This window comes from Podarcis raffonei, chromosome 9 (assembly GCF_027172205.1).
Source record: "Podarcis raffonei isolate rPodRaf1 chromosome 9, rPodRaf1.pri, whole genome shotgun sequence".
In the NCBI taxonomy this organism is placed as follows: domain Eukaryota; kingdom Metazoa; phylum Chordata; class Lepidosauria; order Squamata; family Lacertidae; genus Podarcis; species Podarcis raffonei.
The window spans coordinates 49,633,928-49,654,833 of NC_070610.1; the positions used below are offsets into that span (position 1 = coordinate 49,633,928).

A 20,906-nucleotide genomic window follows, 5' to 3' on the forward strand; every position below is an offset into this window, starting at 1 on the left:
CACACTTCCTATTTTAATTTATCCCTATATACCTTCTTTTGTACTTATCCAACAGCTTGGTTTACATTTTCTTAGCCAGAATACGTTAACTATGAATAACAAAAGTGCATGCCAAGAGTTTGTGGCAAGACAGACAGGCAAAGCTTCCTGCTCTACAGCTAACCCAATATGCCAAAGATGGTCAACATCATATGTGCAATTCAATAAGAAAGCAGGAAGAGGAGGTGGCAGGAATGTGATGTGAAAGTGTCTCCAAGGCAGGGCTTCTTTTCAGTTCCGGCACCTCTCAGGTGGGCACCATTGCCATTAAAAGAGAACAAGGGAGGTGTTCATGGTAAGTTCCAGCACCTCTTTTTCTAGAAAACAGCACTGCTCCAAGGTATGGGATCCCAGAGAAACCAGATGAAGAGAGAGATGGAGAAGCAGAGTCTGGCTCTCAGACAAAGGAAGATTTCCAGTGCAATTTAAAGGAAGGTAATTTTTGTTCATACTCACTATAACTGACTGCTCTGGCGCCACCTCATGTTGACCTCCCTACTTCCACCCTACCAGTCCCAATGGGCATAAGCAACCACTGCAAGCCACACACTGAGAACTTGGGAAAAATATGAGGTACTGTCTCATATGCTGAAGGCATGGAAAGTGTGATACTTCGGCATATCTTATGTTCTCCAAATCCCAGCACATATCCAAAGAAGTTCCATCTTCAGTTCCGTCAGAAATCAGGAAGGTAATTTTTGTGCTGGGGTTTATGAAGTTTTGAAACACAGGCCTAGCTTTCTTTCTCCCTCTGGAGCATCTTATGGGATTTTGCCATTATCCTATGCTAAAGCTCAATATTTAAGCATTAAGACATGTGTAAGTAAACTAAGGCCCGGGCCGGATCCAGCCCAATCGCCTTCTCAATCCGGCCCACGGACGGTCCGGGAATCAGCATGTTTTTACATGAGTAGAATCTGTCCTTTTATTTAAAATGCATCTTTGGGTTATTTGTGGGGCCTGCCTGGTGTTTTTACATGAGTAGAATGTGTGCTTTTATTTAAAATGCATCTCTGGGTTATTTGTGGGGCATAGGAATTTGTTCATCCCCCCCCCCAAAAAAAATATAGTCCGGCCCCCCACAAGGTCTGAGGGACAGTGGACCGGCCCCCGGCTGAAAAAGTTTGCTGACTCCTGCATTAAGACATGTTGTATGAAAATGAATGCCTTGAAGTTAACAGTTTCCAAACTTCTTAAGGGTGAGGCATTTCACCTGATTACTTTTGGAAGCAGCTCACTCATTAACCACCACACTAGGAGCACGTGCTTAATTAACTCAACAAGAATACCTACCTGCTTTCACTTGTCAAATGCTGGAGGGCCCTAAATACAGGGCTGGTTCTATCTTTATAGGAGAGATTACACTATCACAGTCATTAACAAGTTCAAAGCTTATAAATCTTTGTACTCTTCAGACCAAACCCAGACCTATTCAACTTCAGCAACAGTACTGTGATGTGATGCGCTGTCAAACAAGAGGGGAGAAGGTCAGAGTACAGTGTTGATCCCCACCTTATCCTTGTTGATCCCCACTCCCCCCACCACCACATTTTCTCTTCACTGAACTGCAATGCCTGCTTAGTGCTATTTATATTGTCTCACTGTAATTCTGATCTGTGGCCTACACACGGACTTCCACTGCAGTAACAAGAATATATTTCTAGTTTATTCAGTTGTTTTGTATAGAATTTCACTATGTTCTGAACTTGCTTCTTTGCATTAAGCTAAACAAATTATTTACCTTCTTCCACCAGGTATCACTAAATGTGCTGTACTCGCTCCCTTTGATCTTCCATGCAATATTTCACTCATTCTTCCATGCAATATTTCACATTTGGGATGGGCTTAGTGCATTTTATATCTGAGTGTGGTTAAAATTATGCAGAACTTGACTTTAGCATGATACCAAAATACCTGGCCACAGAACACACTTTACTGAAAAGCTCCCAACCTCAGTATGAACAGTTTAAAAGCTAGGAGCTCACTCCCATTAAAGCCAATGGGGGTTTGCCAATTAGTTCAGTGAGAGCATTATTATACTCCAAAGCCGCAGGACCACGGCATTCAGTGTGGCTTAAGAGCATGAAGCATGCTAACAGTCAAGAAAGAGGAAGAGGGACGGGGATGTATTATCAGGAAAGCAAGATTCATCAGAACTATTATACTGCTTTTCCTGGTAATGGGATCTCACTTATTCTACCCCCCTGTTTTTCCTCTTTCCTATCTCTTTTGTCTTCTAAGGAATAGTGAGGCAGAAGACTGAAAAGAAAGGGGTGGGGGAGAGAAAAGGGGTGGAATGAATGTTGCCAAAAAAACTGACAAGTGTAGAAACAGAACAAAATAGAATCAGAAATGATACAAGAAAGCTTGTACCAAAAAAAAAAAAAGCCATTCTAGGCTGATCTAACTGACAGTCCTGCTCCCAATATGTTACTTGGCAGGCAGTCTAGTTGATTTTAATAAACTTCTAAGTGCGCATAGGATGGAGACCTGAAAAACTATGGCTATCAAAAGGATAAAAGGCACAGCAAAACATTTAATTCATATAATCGGAAACACCTCAAGGAACATGAAATAGAGCTCTGAGGCTTTATCAAGCGCTGCAGCTCAGCTGGTGCTAATTATTCCTGTGTGTTCAATGGGCCTTCCTCTTCTGTCTCCTCCAGTGTTCAGCCGTCCAGCCTCAAAATCAGCTCCAGAGGATTGGGCACACTTTGGAGCAGACTCTGAGAGCATGCAGTGGAGAAGGAGAGGGAAGTCCTACTGTACCAGCAGAATCCCACCAGTACAGTACTAGACACAACCCCGTAGCTTTGAACAATAAGTAAATTTAAAGCAACAAATCTTTATTCATCACCATGACCTTCTTGGAGGAAGCATCAGATACACATTTGATAAAAACAAAGGCAAAAGCAAAGTAGCTTCTTGGTGTTTTCTGACACCACCAAAAAATAGTTGGCTTTCTTCCCTTTTCTTTGCAAGCCTTTGCCCCAAGTTGACAGAATAAAAACTTGAATTCATGCAATTATATGGAAAATATTTATAAGTTAAAGGTTGTCTGGGATTGTTTTCCAACAGTAAGAGGCCAAGAATCAAAAATTCAGCACAGCTTGCAAACCCTCTTCACCAGGCCATAATAATAAAATGTTACATCAGTAGAAAACAAGCAAATCTTCCCAATGCATTTCAATCAAACCCCCATAATACACTGAAGAGTTTTACTAGAGGAATCTTTTCCATATTGTAATTTGCCTTTTGAAAGATGTTTAACTTAGGCCTGCATCATATCGGAATAGAAAAATATTCTCAAATGTCAATACCTCTCTTCAGTGACTCAGTCTATGTTCCCCTATTTACAATTAGGTCATAAAACACTAATCAAAAGCCAAACTCCATTACATTTTTTTCCTTTTCGGCTTCAACAGCCAGGAGGGCCCCAGAACACTTTGCACTTAAATCGCACCTTCCATCCCAGGAGATGAGCATTCATTTATGCTAAGCCACATCTAATGCCTTTGAGAGCTACATAAATTATACAAATAGAGAATAAGTAATTTATTTGTTTGGAGAAGTAAAACGTTTTTCAAAATGCCACTGCTACCACTGATTCATCACAGATACAGTCCCAAATAATCTAAACTCAGGAGACAGATTGGATGAAACTAATGTTAGCTGCAGAGAGAGCCAAGAAAAAAACCTATTACTATGGGTAGGACCCATTTACACAACCAAATTAGCATGCTGAGCAATATAGAGGATTTGTTTTGTTTTGTTTTTTTTGTGCTTAAAGAGCAGGACAACAGTCTGTACATTTGCCCATGTTGTTGCCCTGACTATCAGCTCCTGCCATCACAGTAAGGTTACTAAGAATACGAACATAACCTGGTAATGACTGGAAAGGCTGCATCTTCCAAAGTGTGCTATGATTTCAATGGTGAGAACAACCACCGGAACCCAAGGAAGCAAAGGATAACCCCCAATTGTACTCCCTATAGGCTCTTTGACTCCTGTGGGATTAAGACTTTGTGATCTCACCTGTGAGAGAGTGGGCGCTTTGTCTTGGCAGGGACAAGACAGTCCTCTGTCATCAGATCAAAAGCAGAAACTCAAGGATCTATCCTTAAAGCACCCACGATAGCTCCTGGAACATTCCACCTGTTTGATACTCACTGCCATCACCAATCTTTTATCATTATTTGCCACTCAACCCCTGACCCAAGCTGAGGCTTTCAGAATGCATTCACTGCCTGCTCCTTAAAATTTTTAGAAACATGTGGAAATTAGGACTTGCGAAAGAACTTACAAGTGCAAGTTCTGCGGTGTCCAAGATTATGCCCTACATTACTGGGGAGTCCCACTGAATAGGCTCCTCCAGTTCCAACTGAATGCATACAGCAGCACTGGTTATTTAAGTAAGGACAGATCTGGTAAGTTGGATCTACGGCATTTTGAACTTACTAGTGCAGCACTTTCAACCCGTGCCTAGTGATGTGAGGTGAGAATATTCTCCAGAATGAGAATATTCTCGAGAATATTCTCTACTAGAAAATTCTCTGGAGAATATTTTCCACAAGCTGTAAATTCTAATGTAAAAACCAGTTTTACAACCCGTATTTAAAAAATCTAGCAAATAATAAGTCAAGCTGTGATATTGCCAATGTAAGTAATGAATAATGGTTTTTTTTATCTAGTTACGTTACTGGACATTGTGTCGTTCACCATTGGCAGTTCTGAAATGTGAGCTACATAATTTTTTTATTTTTTAGTTTTAAAAATGCTATTCATTTAATTTGATGAACATTTGAATTTGTATGTATTTCAACTGTATGTAATAGCCTTTTTTCTATTTTGGTGTGACCTTATTCTTAGCAATGCTATACCCTTGGCCATACAGTGTAATTATTATTATTTTTTTACAGAAAGTAGCTTTAATGCTTTATAAACTTAAAGTACCTAGGTCTATACAATTATGTGTAACAGCATATGAGGTGGCCTTGATTTAAACAGTTGACGTTTCTATATTTTTATTTAGTGCCAGTAACTGGTTTTTGCAGTGCCATTCAATGGTACAAGGTACCATTTACCAGAGATTGACATACTGAAATATATTATCATATAATGATAATATATTCAATGTTAAGGACTTCTTTTTTATATGTATGCACAAAGTTTTGCTTTAGTCACTAAACAGTTATTGTTAGCGCTATTAGAAGCACAAGATAGCCTGTTACTGAATTTATTTGCTCCAAGCAATCTGTAGCACTTTTCCTTTCTATGGAGAGCTATCTGCAGAGCTGATGCCTAGTGTCTTCCTTACATCTGCCCATCAAACTAGACTAGGGGTCAAGAAGGGATATATCCACTGTCTTGTCAGTTTTATTTTCTGCAAATTCTCTCTCATTCCACACATATTTTCTTTTGAACGTTTGGAGGTGAGAAACACACTATGTGAGGAGGGCCCTCCCAGCTGTCACCTTTGATCCAAACCCTGTCATTCCAGAGGGATTTGCCACCTGCTTCACCAGGTCATGATCCTGTTCCTGATGGGAGAAATACGCACCTAAATGATATTGACAGAACTGGGCAGTCAGTGATGCAGTCATGTGACTACTTCACCACAGGCCAAACAGAATTCACGTTTATCACATTGCTGCAAAGTTACCAAAGAGGCTTGAACACTTATTTAATGAAGCACTCATATGATCACTTCCAGAACACCAGATTCTTATCGTGCCATCTTGATGGTGTGAAGAGTTCTGCAATCCATGTAAAGCTTCCTAAATCTATACAAGTCTGGCTAGTTTTATTGTAGGTAATCAGACTTTGCACCAGCTCTAGTACATTTCTTGGGCAGAAAGGAAAACGAGTCTCTAAGGATAGATTCAGGCAACTCATTTCTCTGGGTGATAAGCTCACCCCAGGCAAAACATACAACAACTGATATTTCCCACACATTCTTACAAAGACTTCTCCCAGGGAGGGTCAGTGTTTAAACATAAGCTTCAAATTATTATAAAAGCATGCAATAGTTAAACCCAAAACCTAGTCATGAAAAGCTACCTTAAATTGTCAAACATGAATGTTTGCACACAATGTACAAACAAAGTACATTTTTAAAGTTGAAAAAAGTGGACTTCCAAATAATACGTGTTGAAGTATTAAAAAGATATGTGTTTTTTCAGGACGACAGCTGCTGAACAGAGATAAAAAGAAGCAAGCCCCTACTCACAGGCTTCCAATCTACACTTGTTTTGCAAACATGGCAATGCAAATGTTCAAAATAATATATTACTTTTTATATCTCATTTGTTGGCAAACAGCAGCATTTCAGTTTGAACACAGTGTGGGAGTGGGCCTGATTCACCAAATAATAAAAAACTGCAAGGGAATTTTGTATTCCAAAATTGTCTTTCCTCCCCACTACTTGGAAAAAGCTACTGTACCCTTTGTATCATGGTCTCATCACTGTCTACTTTATGAACCATTCACAAAAGCTCTTACAAACCACTATTTAGGAAGCAGTTGCTTAAATTACCCTTTGTACTGCATGTTAGTACTCCACAGGAGTGGGTATCAAAAAACAACATGCACAATAGGTCAACTTTTCCTAGGTGTTAAGGGGCCTGCTTACACATAAGCAGTGTATAGAAAAACAGGAGTATTATGAACCCCATTCAAGATATGCGTAAGAAAATGGTGACATAAGCTTGACAAGCAGCCTCAAATCAAACTTTGATCCCCTTATTACAACCTGAAGACTTGACAACATTTACAACGGATGTGGCAAACATTTACTTCAACACATTAAACCAAAAAAATTTTTAATTTGTTTGGGTTTGGGGGTAGAAATGTATTACTGCATGCTGCGTAATCAGCTGTAAAGCCTTGGGATGCCTTACTGCTGTTCACCTATTGAAATCTGTTTGATTTTAGCAAAGCTTTTTCATATTAGCTCTCTACCCAACTGATATGCAAATCACCTTTGTTATTTAAAGTGTCATATGCAAAGTTGTGTGTGTGTGTGTTTAAATAAACTCATAAACCTGGTGTGATACAAGCACAACAAAAAGGAGCACTTACTGCCATTGTCATCAGAATCCTCACTGCTGCTGGGAAGTCGACCTCGTTTCATGATCTTCCCGGGTAACAGCAGGCAGCCTGTGAAGAAATGCAACAGAAACCAGAAGTTATCAAGTCCTGAATCAAAGAGCTCACAAATGAAAGCAAGTGCCATTAAGTAGCATAAATAAAAGCAGCAAACATCCTGAAGATGTTCAGTTTAGAATGCATCCCATGGGACAGCCAAAAAGAATATCTAAGTTGATTGACAGGGGCCGTCCCTACAATTAGACAGAGCACAGCAGCTGCCCTAAGCAACATACTGGGGAGTGGTAGCAAAACCTTGGAGGACAGAGATGGGTGGCTTATGTGGCTTGCCCTGTACCGCCACCTAAGCTAGCCTCCTGCCTTCAGGTACAATTGAAGACAATGTCCAATCACCAGTTTTGAAAAATAAAACTGCTAGCCCATCTGACTTCTGGGCATGGACTAGGAATGGGGCACCATACTGTCCTTTGCCTCAGGAAGCAAAACGTCCTGGGCCACCATTGTTGATGGAATCCTCAAGCCAAGCTCACCCCAAGAAGATGTAAGATCTTTTTTATGGCTTTGATATTAGCAAATTTAAAGCAACTGCAACAGAGCATATACTTTGTCCCTATTTAGCCAATATTTATATTGTACAGCACATTTATGAAAAGGTTTTACAGTCGTAGGAGGCATCAAAACAGCAAGACTAATTACAAAGGTCACTGCATCCCTCAACTGAGCAAGCAGTATGCATAGAAATGTTCCCACACTAGCCAATCACTAAGCTCCTATGACAACACAGAAACACAGACTGTAACTGAACAGTATACCAAACAGAGACTGGATTCACAATGAGGTAACATTTCCTGAGTGGGGATGTGCATGTGAAGATGTGTTGTAGGAGGCTAATTCATAATGCATTAAGACCATAGATACGTAAGTTGAGCAAATTATCAACACTACGTTCATGCTGGCCACAATCCTAATCCATGTTGAGCCTTTCACATAATTTAGTCCCATGTGGCTCCCCATGGCAAGAAGTAATTTCATGGCAGAAAGAACAATGCAAGAATCTACCCCACTGAGACACAGAAAAAAGGATATCAAAACTTCTCTCAGTAACGGTACTGCTGCTGTGCGATCTGCTCCCAAATCCTTAGGTTGTTCTGATTTGCAATTCAGGATTTGTTAAAAAGTCAAAGCAGCAAGGCAAGTGGAGAAGTCATCTACACATTTATTCTTTCTTATGGCTGCACTTGCTGTATTTATTCTGACAGCTATCAGGAATTCCCAGTTTCTATCCTTCACTGAAATAGCCATCAGTGATAAAGATAGGGATTTGTAAAGCCAAAGCATGGGTAATTAAAAAAATATATATATAACGTAAGAAAACATTTGGTCTCTGTTTCTCACTTCCACATTTAGGAGGACACTGCTTAAGGATCTTTTCAGCACATGTGGTAGCAACATCCTATCCATGAACAACACTTTCAGCATTCAGAAGGAGTCAGAATATAGACAAATTTTATAAATGTTTATTTGGTTACCAATGAGTTTGGCAAGGGTACTTACACAGCCTCTCCCTGATAATGACTGAAAACATCAGCACCTGTGTTGGCTTAGCAGCCTGGCCTTATAAACGTTCCAAAACATGTCTAGATCATGACTAACCATTTTCTTAAAAATAATTGAAAAGCTAATAGAACCAGACTGTGGCTAGTCTCATCCTGGACATGTGCTGGAACATTCATGAAGCTGGTTAAAATGACAAAAACCTACTAAATCTGTCCAATGTGTGCTGACATCAGCACACTTAAATGACTACATGAATAAGCCCCGAGAAGTGAAAAACTCTTTATCCTAATAGGTCCCTTCAGCAAAGATGATGCTCCAAAGCATTACATTATGCAATAAATGCAGACTCTCAGTTACAACATAAAAATAGCCAGTGAGTATCCAAGTGCTAAAAGGCCAGGAAAGGGGGTTGACGGGGAGCTAAAAAAGCGGAAACAACGTGACACAACAAGTGAAGCAAAGCATGTTCAGCGTGAATTAAAGTGACAAGTACTCTAGGACATGCATCAAATCTCATGAGGCTTAGTTTGCCATGTTTCAGTTCCAATGACAATGTGGGCTGGCCAAGCCATTAGCGGCAAAATCCCAAGGCACGCCTTCCAGGTGCAGTTTCAGGAATCAGCTGCCAAGCTGATTTGCTTCTAGTTTGGTGCTCAGACACTGAACTGATTAGATGTCATACGAACAGCAACTTCTAATAAGCTGCTCCACTGGCATTTACAACACAGACATCTAGCCAAGTGAAATGTAGAAAGTATGTCTAATTGTAATGGATGTTTAAAAAGAGCAATATGCTTAGATTACAAACCCTTAACAGAGAAGCCGGACTCATAAGACAGAAACCACACTAGAACCCATGGGCCATTTCCCATGGAGTAAACATCACTATAAGCAATCATAGTCCCATTATCTTTAACTCTTAGTTACACTTGTGCTTGCTACTATGTAACTCCAGGTAAATAGAAATCCTTATTGTCAGAAAGTCTGGATATTCAAATATTTGGGTGCTGCACAAGCTATAGAGGAAGATAAGGTTAAATCGTACAAACTGAATAAAGACCTCACTAAAGACAGTTAATCAGAGGCAGAAAACTGAGTAGATTTTGTCCAAAGTATGCTAGACATTTCAGTCTCTTACAATCGAAATAATGTGTCTCAATGCTATGGACCTAAAGCGTGAAAAAAAAAAGAAATCTACAACCCTTGTTTAACTCATCCACAGATGGTTAAGCACAGGATGCAACCAACGATAAAGGCAGACAAAACATTGCAAGTTGTATCAAAAATTTAGGGAGTAGCTATGTCCCACTTCTGGGAAAGACTGAAGCATAACATTCTACTGATGAACAGCTCCATTTTCAAAAGGATTGTTAAGCCCTTTCAACCAGGTGGTACAAAAAACAAATACTGCAGCTAGCATTCACAGAACAGCCAGCTACTGTACATATCTGACCTCCAGCTGTTTTGTAAATATCTAAATTCCAGTAAAAAGTTCTCACGCACAACATATTAGTAGGTTGCCAACCTTCACAAAGATAATTTACATATGATTATATTAAAAGAAAAACCTAAACATCACCTCTCAACTTGCAATATTCAAGGCCCATTGCTCGGTGGCAGAGCACACTCCCTACAAGGAAAAGGTCCCAGCTAGGGCTGAGAATGACTTCTCGCTGCCAGCCGCCAAAGACACTGGACAGTACAGAGCTATAGAGACCAATAGCCTGACTCAATGCAGGGCAGCTTCTTAAGTGCAGGCCTAATAACTACTGTCTCATGGAAGGGCCGTAGCTCATGGATACTGTACCTGCTTTGCATGCAGAAGGTCCCAGGTTCAACCACTGGCATCTCCAGGTAGGGCTACAAGGATCTCCTGCCTGCAACCTTAGAGAGCTTCTGCCAATCAGCACAGCCCACACTGAGCTAGATGGACCAATGGTCTGATTCAGTATAAGCCAGTTTCCTATAGTAGCCACTAAGATTTCAGATTTCAGCACTGCATTACTCCAAAAGTCTGTAATGCCCTTGTCTGAGATATCATATCTACAGAATGACTTCTGCTTAAGTCAGATGTGTAGAAAGGCATTGGCCAGATATGCATTCTAGCCACTGATGACAGAATTTCTTAATATAAATTGCTCTGCTTTGAGCTGGTTTGTCTTAACATAAAAAAAGTTTTGTTTGTTTGTTTCTAATGACAAGAACAAGCAAATGAATGTCACCCACAGAGAAGGTGGGGATGAATAAACCACTGAATACTAGTCCCAATGTTTCTTTTTAAAAAAACTCTCTTCCTATGGAAAGTTAGCATGTCAAGTAGATTAAAGTCTAGGGTACTCCTTGGTTTATTTGTTGTACATGCAGAGATTTTTAAGTTGGAAAATATTTGTTGCGTAGCCAGCAGTATGAAGTGGTGCAATATAAGGAAGATTTCTGAATGGGTAATTCAGCTCCCACTGAGCATTTTGAAGATGTTAAATTTTGCATTAGTGCCAAGTTACTGAACTAAGTGCAAAGTGCTAGTTTTGGTGTATAAAGCCCTCTACAACTTGGGAGCAAGATACTTTAAAGACTGCCTTATCCTTTATATATGCACTCAATCACTGCACTCTGCAGGTGAGGGCTGATTGCTGATACCATTTTATCAGGAGGCTCATTCCGTTTCACACAATATAGGAAGAGGCTTTAGTGTTGTGGCACCCACCCTTTGGAATTTCCTTCCATTAAATATGAGACAGACACAACTGTCTGCTGTCTATCTGTCTGTCTACTGTCCCTTTAACACCTTCTGAAGACCTTCCTCTTCCAACAAGCCTTTTAAGTAGATATCTTTCCAAATCTGTATCTGCATTGGAATAGTTTTTAGATGTCTTATGGTAGGTCTATTAGATGCCCTCAGCTTATTTGGGAAGAAGGATGGGATGCAAATGTAAGAAATAAATAAAGTATTATTAAATAACTAATAGTGTGCACTGTAAGAATTTGAGAAGCCTTTGCTGAACCATCAATCATGTATGATGAGTAGACCAAACTTGGGTTTAGATAGACCAACTGAGTAAAAGATCAAACAATTCAACAACAATATTCCAAAATTGTTGCAGGAGTCTGCTATTAAAATTCTCTAGGCTCCTATTCATAGATTTCCCCATTAGATCAGGAGTATTAAGAAAAAAAGGTTTTAACATTTTCTCTGGAGAGTTCCACCTGCTTCCAAAATTGCCAAACATGATGAATAAACAGAAGTGTTTCTTATTTTTTAGAAACAAGTAATTGCAAGCTCAAGAACAAGCTACCTAAACGTTTTATCTTTATCACTTAAAAGAGTCAGCATGGATTTTGCAAAGCAAAACTAGAACTCAGAAATAAGGTAGGTAAGAATGAGCCAGTCTACGCTGTGTATTTGAACTTTCAAAAAATTGCTGACACCTTAGCACGGAAAAATAGTTGAAATCCCTAGGCTCTGGAATCAAGTTTCAGTTACCCCTGCATATGGGAATTTTCCAACTGTGTCTCGCATTAATTTCTAAAGAGTCATGGTGGGAAAGGAAATGTCTTTTTTGTAACTCACTGTTTAAAAAAAAAAAAAGAAGAAGCATGGCCAATTTTCAAAGTGGAGATGAACAGAAGCTTATCCCAGAGACATGTTTGTCTAAAGGAGTTGTGCCTGAAATCATTAGTGATTTAGGAAATGCTATGATTAATGATGTTGCAACATTTGCAAACTATACGTTACTTAGAAGAGGCAGAGAAGAATGATAAGGCTTGTACAACACAGAGGGACTATTTAGCTCAGTGACAGAGCACATGTTTTGCACACAGATAATCCTTCCTATGTTCAATCCCTGGCATCTCCTATTAAAGCTGGGACGAAGAACCAGTGGCTGCACTGCATATGTTGCTGTACTACAACTTCCATCATCCCTCACCACTGGTCATGCTGGCTGAAGCTGGCAAGAGTTGTAGTCCAACAAAACCTGAGGATCTCTGATAGCAATGCTGGAGAAAATCACTGCATGAAATTGTAGGTGAGCTGCTGCCAATCAGAGTAGACAATACAGACGCAATGGACAAACAGTATGATCTGTGTAAGGCAGCAGCCTACATTTCTACAAAACAGCAAATGATTAGCACACAAAAACTCACAGGGAAACACTTTAATCAGCCTAAGGAGAGGAGCATTTGCCTTTTCCAACTTGAATATTTCCATATCACATCCATCCAGCGTTTTCACTCCCTCCCGCCCTTCCCTGCTCAGTTAGCCTGCCCTCCATAGATAAATACAACCAGTGAATAGTTGATTATTTTTGGTTGCTATATTCCAAAGCTCCCTTGAATTGGCTTTAAAAACACACACAAAAAAAACCCATTATACAAGCCAACAAGTTTAGGGACAGTAACATGCAACTTATTAGCTCAACCCACATTTTGATCCCCACCCACCCCCAAGGTCAGTATTGGGAGCATTAACATTACATATTTCTATCCCTTTGTTTCTATTTAACTTCCCTTGAAAATGACAACTTGCTATGGGTTATTACCTAGCTTCTGAGTTGGTCTGGATGATCATATCTCAGTTTAAGAAGTATTTTCCCTGTGCACGCCACCTTTACAGAAGCCATGGTTAAACCAGGAAGCCTCTAGTTCAAATACAAATTAAGAAACCATGGTTGCCAACTTTGGAACAAGCCAGCCTTTGAAAACATCTTCAATTAACCACAGGTTAATATCCTGGTTTGTTCCAAAGTCGTTTTTCCTGGTTTGGGTGACACGAGAACCTGTTTTAATTGATAAGACTTCCTTGTTTGGTTGCTCATGCTGCGAAGGGGTTGAGATATGATCATCTGAACAGAGCCACACTTTAGAAGATTTTAGGAGGAAAGTAGGGGAAAGCAACCCTTACCACTTCAGTGTAAAAAGACAGTTGAGAAAGTGAATTAAATCACTGTAGGTGTTACTATGGAGGTACAATTATGTATCTATATAAACAATAACATCAACATAGATTCAACAACACACCATGTTCATATTGTAAGATTCAGTTAATCTTGCAGTAACATTTTAGACATTCTCCCATTTTATAGGGGGTTGCCTATTTTCCACTAAACAGAAATGTAGGTATTACTGTGTAAAATTAAACACAACAAAATAAAATATTTCCATTTTTCACTTTCTAGGTATATCAATATTCAGGAAGTCTTGATATATATTTGCAAAGCTTGATATAGGTTGAACAGCAGCATGTGGAGAAAATGTAGTTTCAAAGTGGCTACAATTATTATTTTAATGGCTGAAGAGAAACAGATTTTTATATGGACATTAAATGTGCATCCCCAGGTCAAAGCTTTTATAACCTGTTTTTCCTTCCAGAGTACTTTTAATGACTTCCATAAACCCCTGGGTAAACAGGATTTATAATTCCAGCTCTGACAGATCATTAACTATAACAGTGTTAACGGGTGCAACTATAATAAACTGCACAGAACCACTACAGAGACAGCACAGGGAGAATGCAAATGTACACCCTAAAGACAGACTGAAGAATTAGTTTTCTCCAAAATAGCCCATGAACTGATATGATACTGGCTGCATCAAGACCTAATTAGAACATCTATGCTAGAGATCATTTCAAATATTATTTTGCATATATGTTAAGAAGTGTGCCATCTAGTCTTGGGCTACATTTACGGTAAATTAAACACCTAAAGTCACAGAGTAATTGATACACAGGTGCCTTTCAGTTACGCACAACTGACTTCAGTAGATTTTTCTGCTAACTTTGCACCAATGCAAAATATTGTTTCGTTAAAAATTAGTTCAGCATTATTCTGTATCTCTGTAGCTTCTGAAGCCACCATGAAGGGGCCTACCAACCTATTTTGGTTTTAGTAGCTCTCATGTATTCTGGCAGTGATAAATTGGACAATGCACATCTAGTTTAATCTACCTCTCACCCATCAGATTTATTTAGCAACTTAAGTGTGGAGGAAGATGTTACCAGAATCCATTTGAAAAGGCTCAACTCTGTACAAGCTACTGTAGACAGAGAGCGATCGCTTTCAAAAGCTGCATCACAGCTATGCTGTGGGAAACACAGTTCAATATATTATTACAGTAACAGGCCACCTATTGCAGTGTCCATTTATAAATACTTAACCAAATGGATGCGCAATGCAATTCTATGTATGTTTATTGAGAAATAAGCCCCAGAGATCAATGGAGTTTACTCCCACAAAGAGCATTAACAGGACCAAAGTCTTAAGTGGGTAGGACTCTGGACTAGATCGCAGCCATAGTCTCTATTTACGACAGTCAATGACAAATATAATTCATTCAAAGTTGTCTTTATCATTATGTGTCAAGATGATGTCTTTTAGTATCTTGACAGATTCAAAAATTGTACAGATAACCTGCCATTTAGGGATTACATACTGTATTAAAGATTAGCAGTGGTGGTAAAAGATTTAAACACACAGGTCACAAACTCAAGAGCAAACTGTTGCATTCAACAACAATCTGTAATAACCTACACCTGTGATCTCAAAACACAGGCAAGAACCCTCACTACATCTATAAGCATGCTCTGAAAGGGGACGCAGGAGCCACCCTTAAACTACCTTGCTTTGAGTGTTGTGAAGACTGTCAATCATGACAGAATATGCATCCTATGATTCATATGGCATATTTTTACTTTGTTCTGCATATCAATTTTAGCAGAAATACAACTTGGTGCATCTGACCTCTCAGAACAATTTGTTGTTGTTCTGCCATGAAACTTGCATAAAATCCTGAGCAGCTAACTTTGTACACTTGGTTTATCGCAAAGATTCACCTCAAGCACAGATTTGGACAGAAAGGACCCCATGAGGGGAGAGAAAGGGGCTTAAACTTTCAACTTGTGCTTTTAAGCTTCTTTTTCCTCATGACAGGTATCCCAACGAAGGCTTGATTTTAGTATCTCCCCCTCTCTCGCGCGCGCGCACACACGATTATTTCCATTCCATTCTTTCAAGCGCCGCCGTTTTCAGTTTGAGGGCAACAGCTGCTCCGAAGGTACAGCCGCGTCTCCTGAACCCGCCCACTCGCTTCCCCAACCCGTTCAAGGAAGCAGTTCTTTGCCGGCCGCCTTCGCAATCCACCCGGCGAAGGAGGGGCCGCCGGCTCCCGATGGTAGCGGGTGCCACCGCGGACGGCGAGGCGAGGGCAGAAATACCGGGACGGCGCTCGGAAAGGCGACACGCGGGGGCACCGGCGGCACCTTCCTGCGCACCAGCCACATCCCCACCGCTCGTCTCTCCACTTGCAACTGACCGGCCCTCCTCGTCGCATCCTCCAGCCTGGCTCCTTCCGCTCCGCCCTCTCCTCCCGGCTGCACCAATCCGCTCAACCCCGGCTGCAAATCAAACTTGGTGCTCCCGGCGCAGCTCTCTCGCTCTCCCTCCCAAATCCACCTCTCGTCGCGCTCAAAGCGGCCACGCAACCCTCCCGGTTGCCTGATTTCCCTCCCCCCTGATCTCCATGTTGTAATGTCTGGGGAAGGAGGGAGGGGAGGTTGAGTGAATCGAGCAGAGAGCCGCCTTGGAGAAGCTGCCTGCCTGCCTGCCTCCCCCCTCCCTCTCTCCTCCCACTCCTCGACAGTTCTGGAAACTGTATCACCTCTTGTCACAGGAAACCATCCAGCAGGCGGTTGCAAACAAACAAACGCCCTCTGGCCCCCACCCGCTGGAGAGAAGGGGAGGGAAAGACACAATACCAATCCCCACCACAAAGGGTGCATTGGAGGAAAGGGCGGGGGGGTCCGAGGTGAAAACCCTCCTACGATTTGAGCAGCTTGCAAAGATTGAAGATGGGAAGTAACACCCCCCCGCCGCAAAAAAAATATAACAAGCCTAAGGAGATGGGCGAGCAGAAGAGCACTGTGACGGCTTTGTCTAATTTCAGCAAGGGGGCACGATCGCCTCAGCTGCATACCCTCCCTCCCTCCTGCTGGAGGTTGGGAACGGAGGACGGGCCGTTAGGTGGCAATGATGCGGTTATTTGAAAACACCACCACCTACACCCATTTTATTTGCTTTGACGCGGAGAGAGAACGGCTCTCCACATCCCCGGAGCCGATCCATACTTCCGCCGGTGTAGGCACCATGTACGCTTCACACACTCCTTGCATTTTCCCGTTAGTCTTAAAGGCGTTGTTCAATAACGCACATTTAACCTATCTGGCGGGTTATTTAGCGGCTATGCTCCCGTATTTCCCGAGTACACTTTGTGACGTTTCTCGAATGCATTCTTACATAACTACCGAGCCTGCTACCAGGTTTTGTCTGGAGCGGAGGGAGAGATTAAGGCGCCAACGCGCACTCGAGGCGGCTTCTGAGAAGCCCAACGGTCCCCGAGCCTCACGAGCCTGCTCCATTTCTGCGCCACTATTGATGCAGAGGGGAATTGAGGGCAGTCTGACCCCTCGACTGCAGAGTGTTTTGAAAAGTTCGCACCCACCACCTGCGAGCGTTTGCGGCTGCACAGCAACCGTACACGTATTTAAGCTCCCCGCTGCAAAGGGGGAGGATTGGGTGAGATGGCACCAAAAGAATGGGTAAGTTGAGGCTTTTGCTGACGCCGTGCACCTGCCTGCCCGCCTGGGCTCCTCCGTCTCCACGCACAGCCCATCGAGAAAGGCCCGCCTCCTTAAGGGGGAGCAGGCGCATGTAGCAAATGAGGCTGTTCTACGAGGATTCGAATCCCAGGGCAACCTTCCACATTCCATCCTTTCCCCGCATTAATCATCCACGCCACCAGCAGCAGCGTTGAGCACCGAGAGAATCTGCTGCCACCCAGCAGAACAGCAGTCTAACAACAAGCCCCGCCACTACTGCACATACCACACACCCCTTGTTTCCCTGATATCCATAAGCTCACACTTCCTAACACGTGCACTTTTGGGGTCTTACAACTTGCTCCCGCGATCGTAGATAAAAGACAGCACGCTTCGGATTGTTGTTTTAACCAATAAAATAAAATAAAAAAACATGGATCGAGGTGCTTTCCCCACCGCAAAAAATAAAATGCTCATCTTCAGGTCTACACAATGCCCCTGCTGCACCAAGTTCAGCATCAATCCTGCAAAATTAAGCTTTATATCCACCCAACCGTTATAAGCTTTCCGTGGAAAGGAAAACCACAATCCGATCTGTGGAGGGAGGGTGCATTTATTTGGTAAACTGTGTTTTTGCCCTCTGTACACTCCCTGCCCTTGAATTAATGCAATGAATATTTTGAACATGTGGGTGACACGGCGACAGATCCTGGTTCCCTGGCTACCCCTCCCCCCCCTTCCGAGAGATCTATCTAAAAAGGACCTGCGCTCTGCCGCTGCCATCTGTCTCCCAAGTTCTTACAATGCTTTTCACTTTCCGAGTAGGGCTGATCTATCAGCCAGCATGGATGCGCTTTAGGGTAGCCTGCCTTCCACCTCACCGACAAAGGAAACTAAACCAAAAGTCTATGGATGCACGAAGAAACAACACTTAAGACAAGAAGGGGGGTGGAAACCCCAACAACTCCACAACCGGGTTCATTCACCTTTAAAAAGCTCCCGGTTTGGCGAAAAGCAAAGTCTGCAGCGACATTAAAAAAAAATGCAGCCAGCCCTTAACTCTCCCCCCCCCCCGCCGCGCGCGCAACCCTTTCGGATCTGCTCTCAAAAGCTCCCAAAATAATCGCCGATTTCCCCTCCTCCCCTCGCCCCCACCCGGTTCCTCCCCAGCAATGTACAAGTTGCTTATGGGATAGTGAAGCTGCAACTCAACTGCCTCCCCTTTTTGCTCCCTATCAAGAAGCAAATCTTTTGGCGCCATATTAATGACGTACTATATTATTTCCACTAGGCAGCGACCTTCGGCATTAAATTGCTCTCTAGCTGCTTCTGGAGAACTCCAAAGCTAAGCAACCAAAAAAGAAAAAAGAAACCCCACCACACATCAAATATGGCTGTGCAAGGCGGCTCGTTCTGCGGCGACGGGCGGAGAGGAGGCGAGCGTAAGGCGCTGCCTGGGCACAGTTACCTGCTGCTGTTGCTGCTGCGATGGTTGCCAGTGAGGTTGGAGTTGCTCTGCACGGAGGGGTCTGTGCTGCCTCATGAGTTCAGACAAGCACTGGAGAGTGGGAGCAGATTGTGGCTCCCTTCAGACACACACGCACACACATATACAGGGGGAGAGAGAGAGAGAGAGAGAGACTCTCGCTCTGACTGACGTTTTTACTTGTTATGGAGGAAGGACTCTGTGAATCAAACTCATTTCTGGGTCACTGCTGCCACAGGGGGGAGCTACTTTAATCCCCTGCCAAAACTAGGGGAAAATAGGGGGGGGAGGGAAGAGAGAAACAGGGTGGGGAGGAGGAGGCAAGGAAAGAGAACGAGAGACACTACCGCACTTGGAAACTGTCTGCTTTAACTCCTTGCAGCCCTGAAAGAGCTGAAGATGTCATGCTCCATTTACACTATGCAGGGAGGAGACTCCCTCTGTTCCGAAGGTTTGCATCGAGGGACCTGCCTCTTTGGAAAAGAAGGAGCATTTCACGCAGGGACAGCAGCCAGTGGGTGTAGAAGACGGATCTCACGCGTTCCAAAAATTGTCAAGTTCTTTTAAGGGAGAAGTCTCTCTGGCTTATGCATTGCCTGCCACCTGGGCTTTTGCTTGCTTGCTTTTGCAAAGGACACAGCATGGCAAAATGAAATGATTTTTTTTAAAAAAAATAAAAAATAGGAGAAACATCCAAAGCAGTAATAAGAGAATCAAGAGATGGCTAACAGGCATGTCATTCTCTGCTAGGGGCGTACCAGAACCGTATGATGCTGGAGACTTAAAAATATTTGGGAGGGGGGCTCCTATGCCAGGGGGCCAGTTCTGAACTGGACGACATTCACCTGTCATCCAGCCTTTCATTATAATGTTGTGGTTATTTATATTTATAAGGATATATTGATTTTCCTTTTTGTTTTTAAAAGCAGTAACAATTTTATAAATTATTTCAATTTATCATCCACTCAGCCAAATACTGCTTTCTGCATCAAATGTTTTACAGGTCTATAAGTGTTCATTTCAAAAACACACACTCTCTCTCTCTCATATTCTGCACCAGCATCAGCTCAACATGAGGTATTAAGGGCATGAAGCAAGATCAGCCCTCAAAACAATGTGCCAGATTCCAGTTCTGCATTTGAGTTTGGAAACATCTCCACAGGAAAGTATCACTCTGGTCATGCCCAAAATGGCTTTTCATACATGGCACCAAATGTACATTTAAGTCTCTCTGTGCTGTTTTTGTACAAGTGAAATATTGTTCATGGTAGGTAGAACATGTAAGAGCATCCTTTTTAATATATGGGCATTCTAGCCAATATATTCAAATTACAAACAGTGGAGATTTTTCCCATTTTACAGATGGAGAATTTAGATGTAGAGTAACACTCAAGAATGCCCATTGCTAAACTAGAAATAGATTTCAGTTCCCCATGATCCAAGTCCAGCACTCTACACATTGGTTACTTCAAGTCTATAGGTAAATGAAGAGATAAAAAAATATTGGGGGACAGGACATAATGGTAGAAGCAAAAAAAAAAAAAAAAACAACCCAGTGAGGGTTGAGCTACAGATTGCTGACTGATTGAGGTAGGGAACAGAATACCTATTGTTAGCCACTGTGAGCCCGGCTTTGGCTGGGGAGGGCAGAATACAAATAAATTATTATTATTATTATTATTATTATTATTATTATTATTATTATGAGAGGAGAACAGTAAACAAAGCACGCTCATGTTGCAGTTCCAACTTGTCATCGTGACAAATAGCCTAACACGTCTCTGCTCCATGGATTTGCCTAAAAGGTAAAGGTAAAGGACCCCTGACAGTTTAGTCCAGTCACGAACAACTCGGGGGTTGTGGCGCTCTTCTCACTTTACTGGCCGAGGGAGCCGGCGTTTGTCTGCAGACAGTTTTTCCAGGTCATGTGGCCAGCATGACTAAGCCGCTTCTGGTGAAACCAGAGCAGCACACAGAAATGACGTTTACCTTCCCACCAGAGTGGTACCTACTTATCTACTTGCTCGAACTGCTAGGTTGGCAGGAGCTGGGAACGAACAATGGGAGCTCACCCCATTGCAGGGATTTGAACCGCTGACCTTCCAATCGGCAAGCCCAAGGCTCAGT

At 42.2% G+C, this 20,906-nt stretch overlaps 1 protein-coding gene across 9 annotated transcripts in view; it reads right to left on the minus strand.

Moving 5' to 3' along the window:
* JADE1 (jade family PHD finger 1) overlaps positions 1-20,906 on the minus strand; it is a 155,868-nt gene that overhangs the window by 40,092 nt on the left and 94,870 nt on the right. For 3 of the 9 annotated variants that reach the window (XM_053403418.1, XM_053403414.1, XM_053403421.1), the window contains one exon: positions 7,120-7,197. In XM_053403418.1, the coding sequence (XP_053259393.1) occupies positions 7,120-7,171 (52 nt within the window). In that variant the 5' untranslated portion in view covers positions 7,172-7,197. Of the gene's footprint in view, positions 1-7,119; positions 10,484-10,510; positions 10,680-15,532; positions 15,885-15,913; positions 15,989-16,011; positions 16,206-18,761; positions 19,005-20,906 lie in introns of those variants that run through there. The other 6 variants (XM_053403416.1, XM_053403420.1, XM_053403422.1 and 3 more) reach the window with 6 other exon arrangements.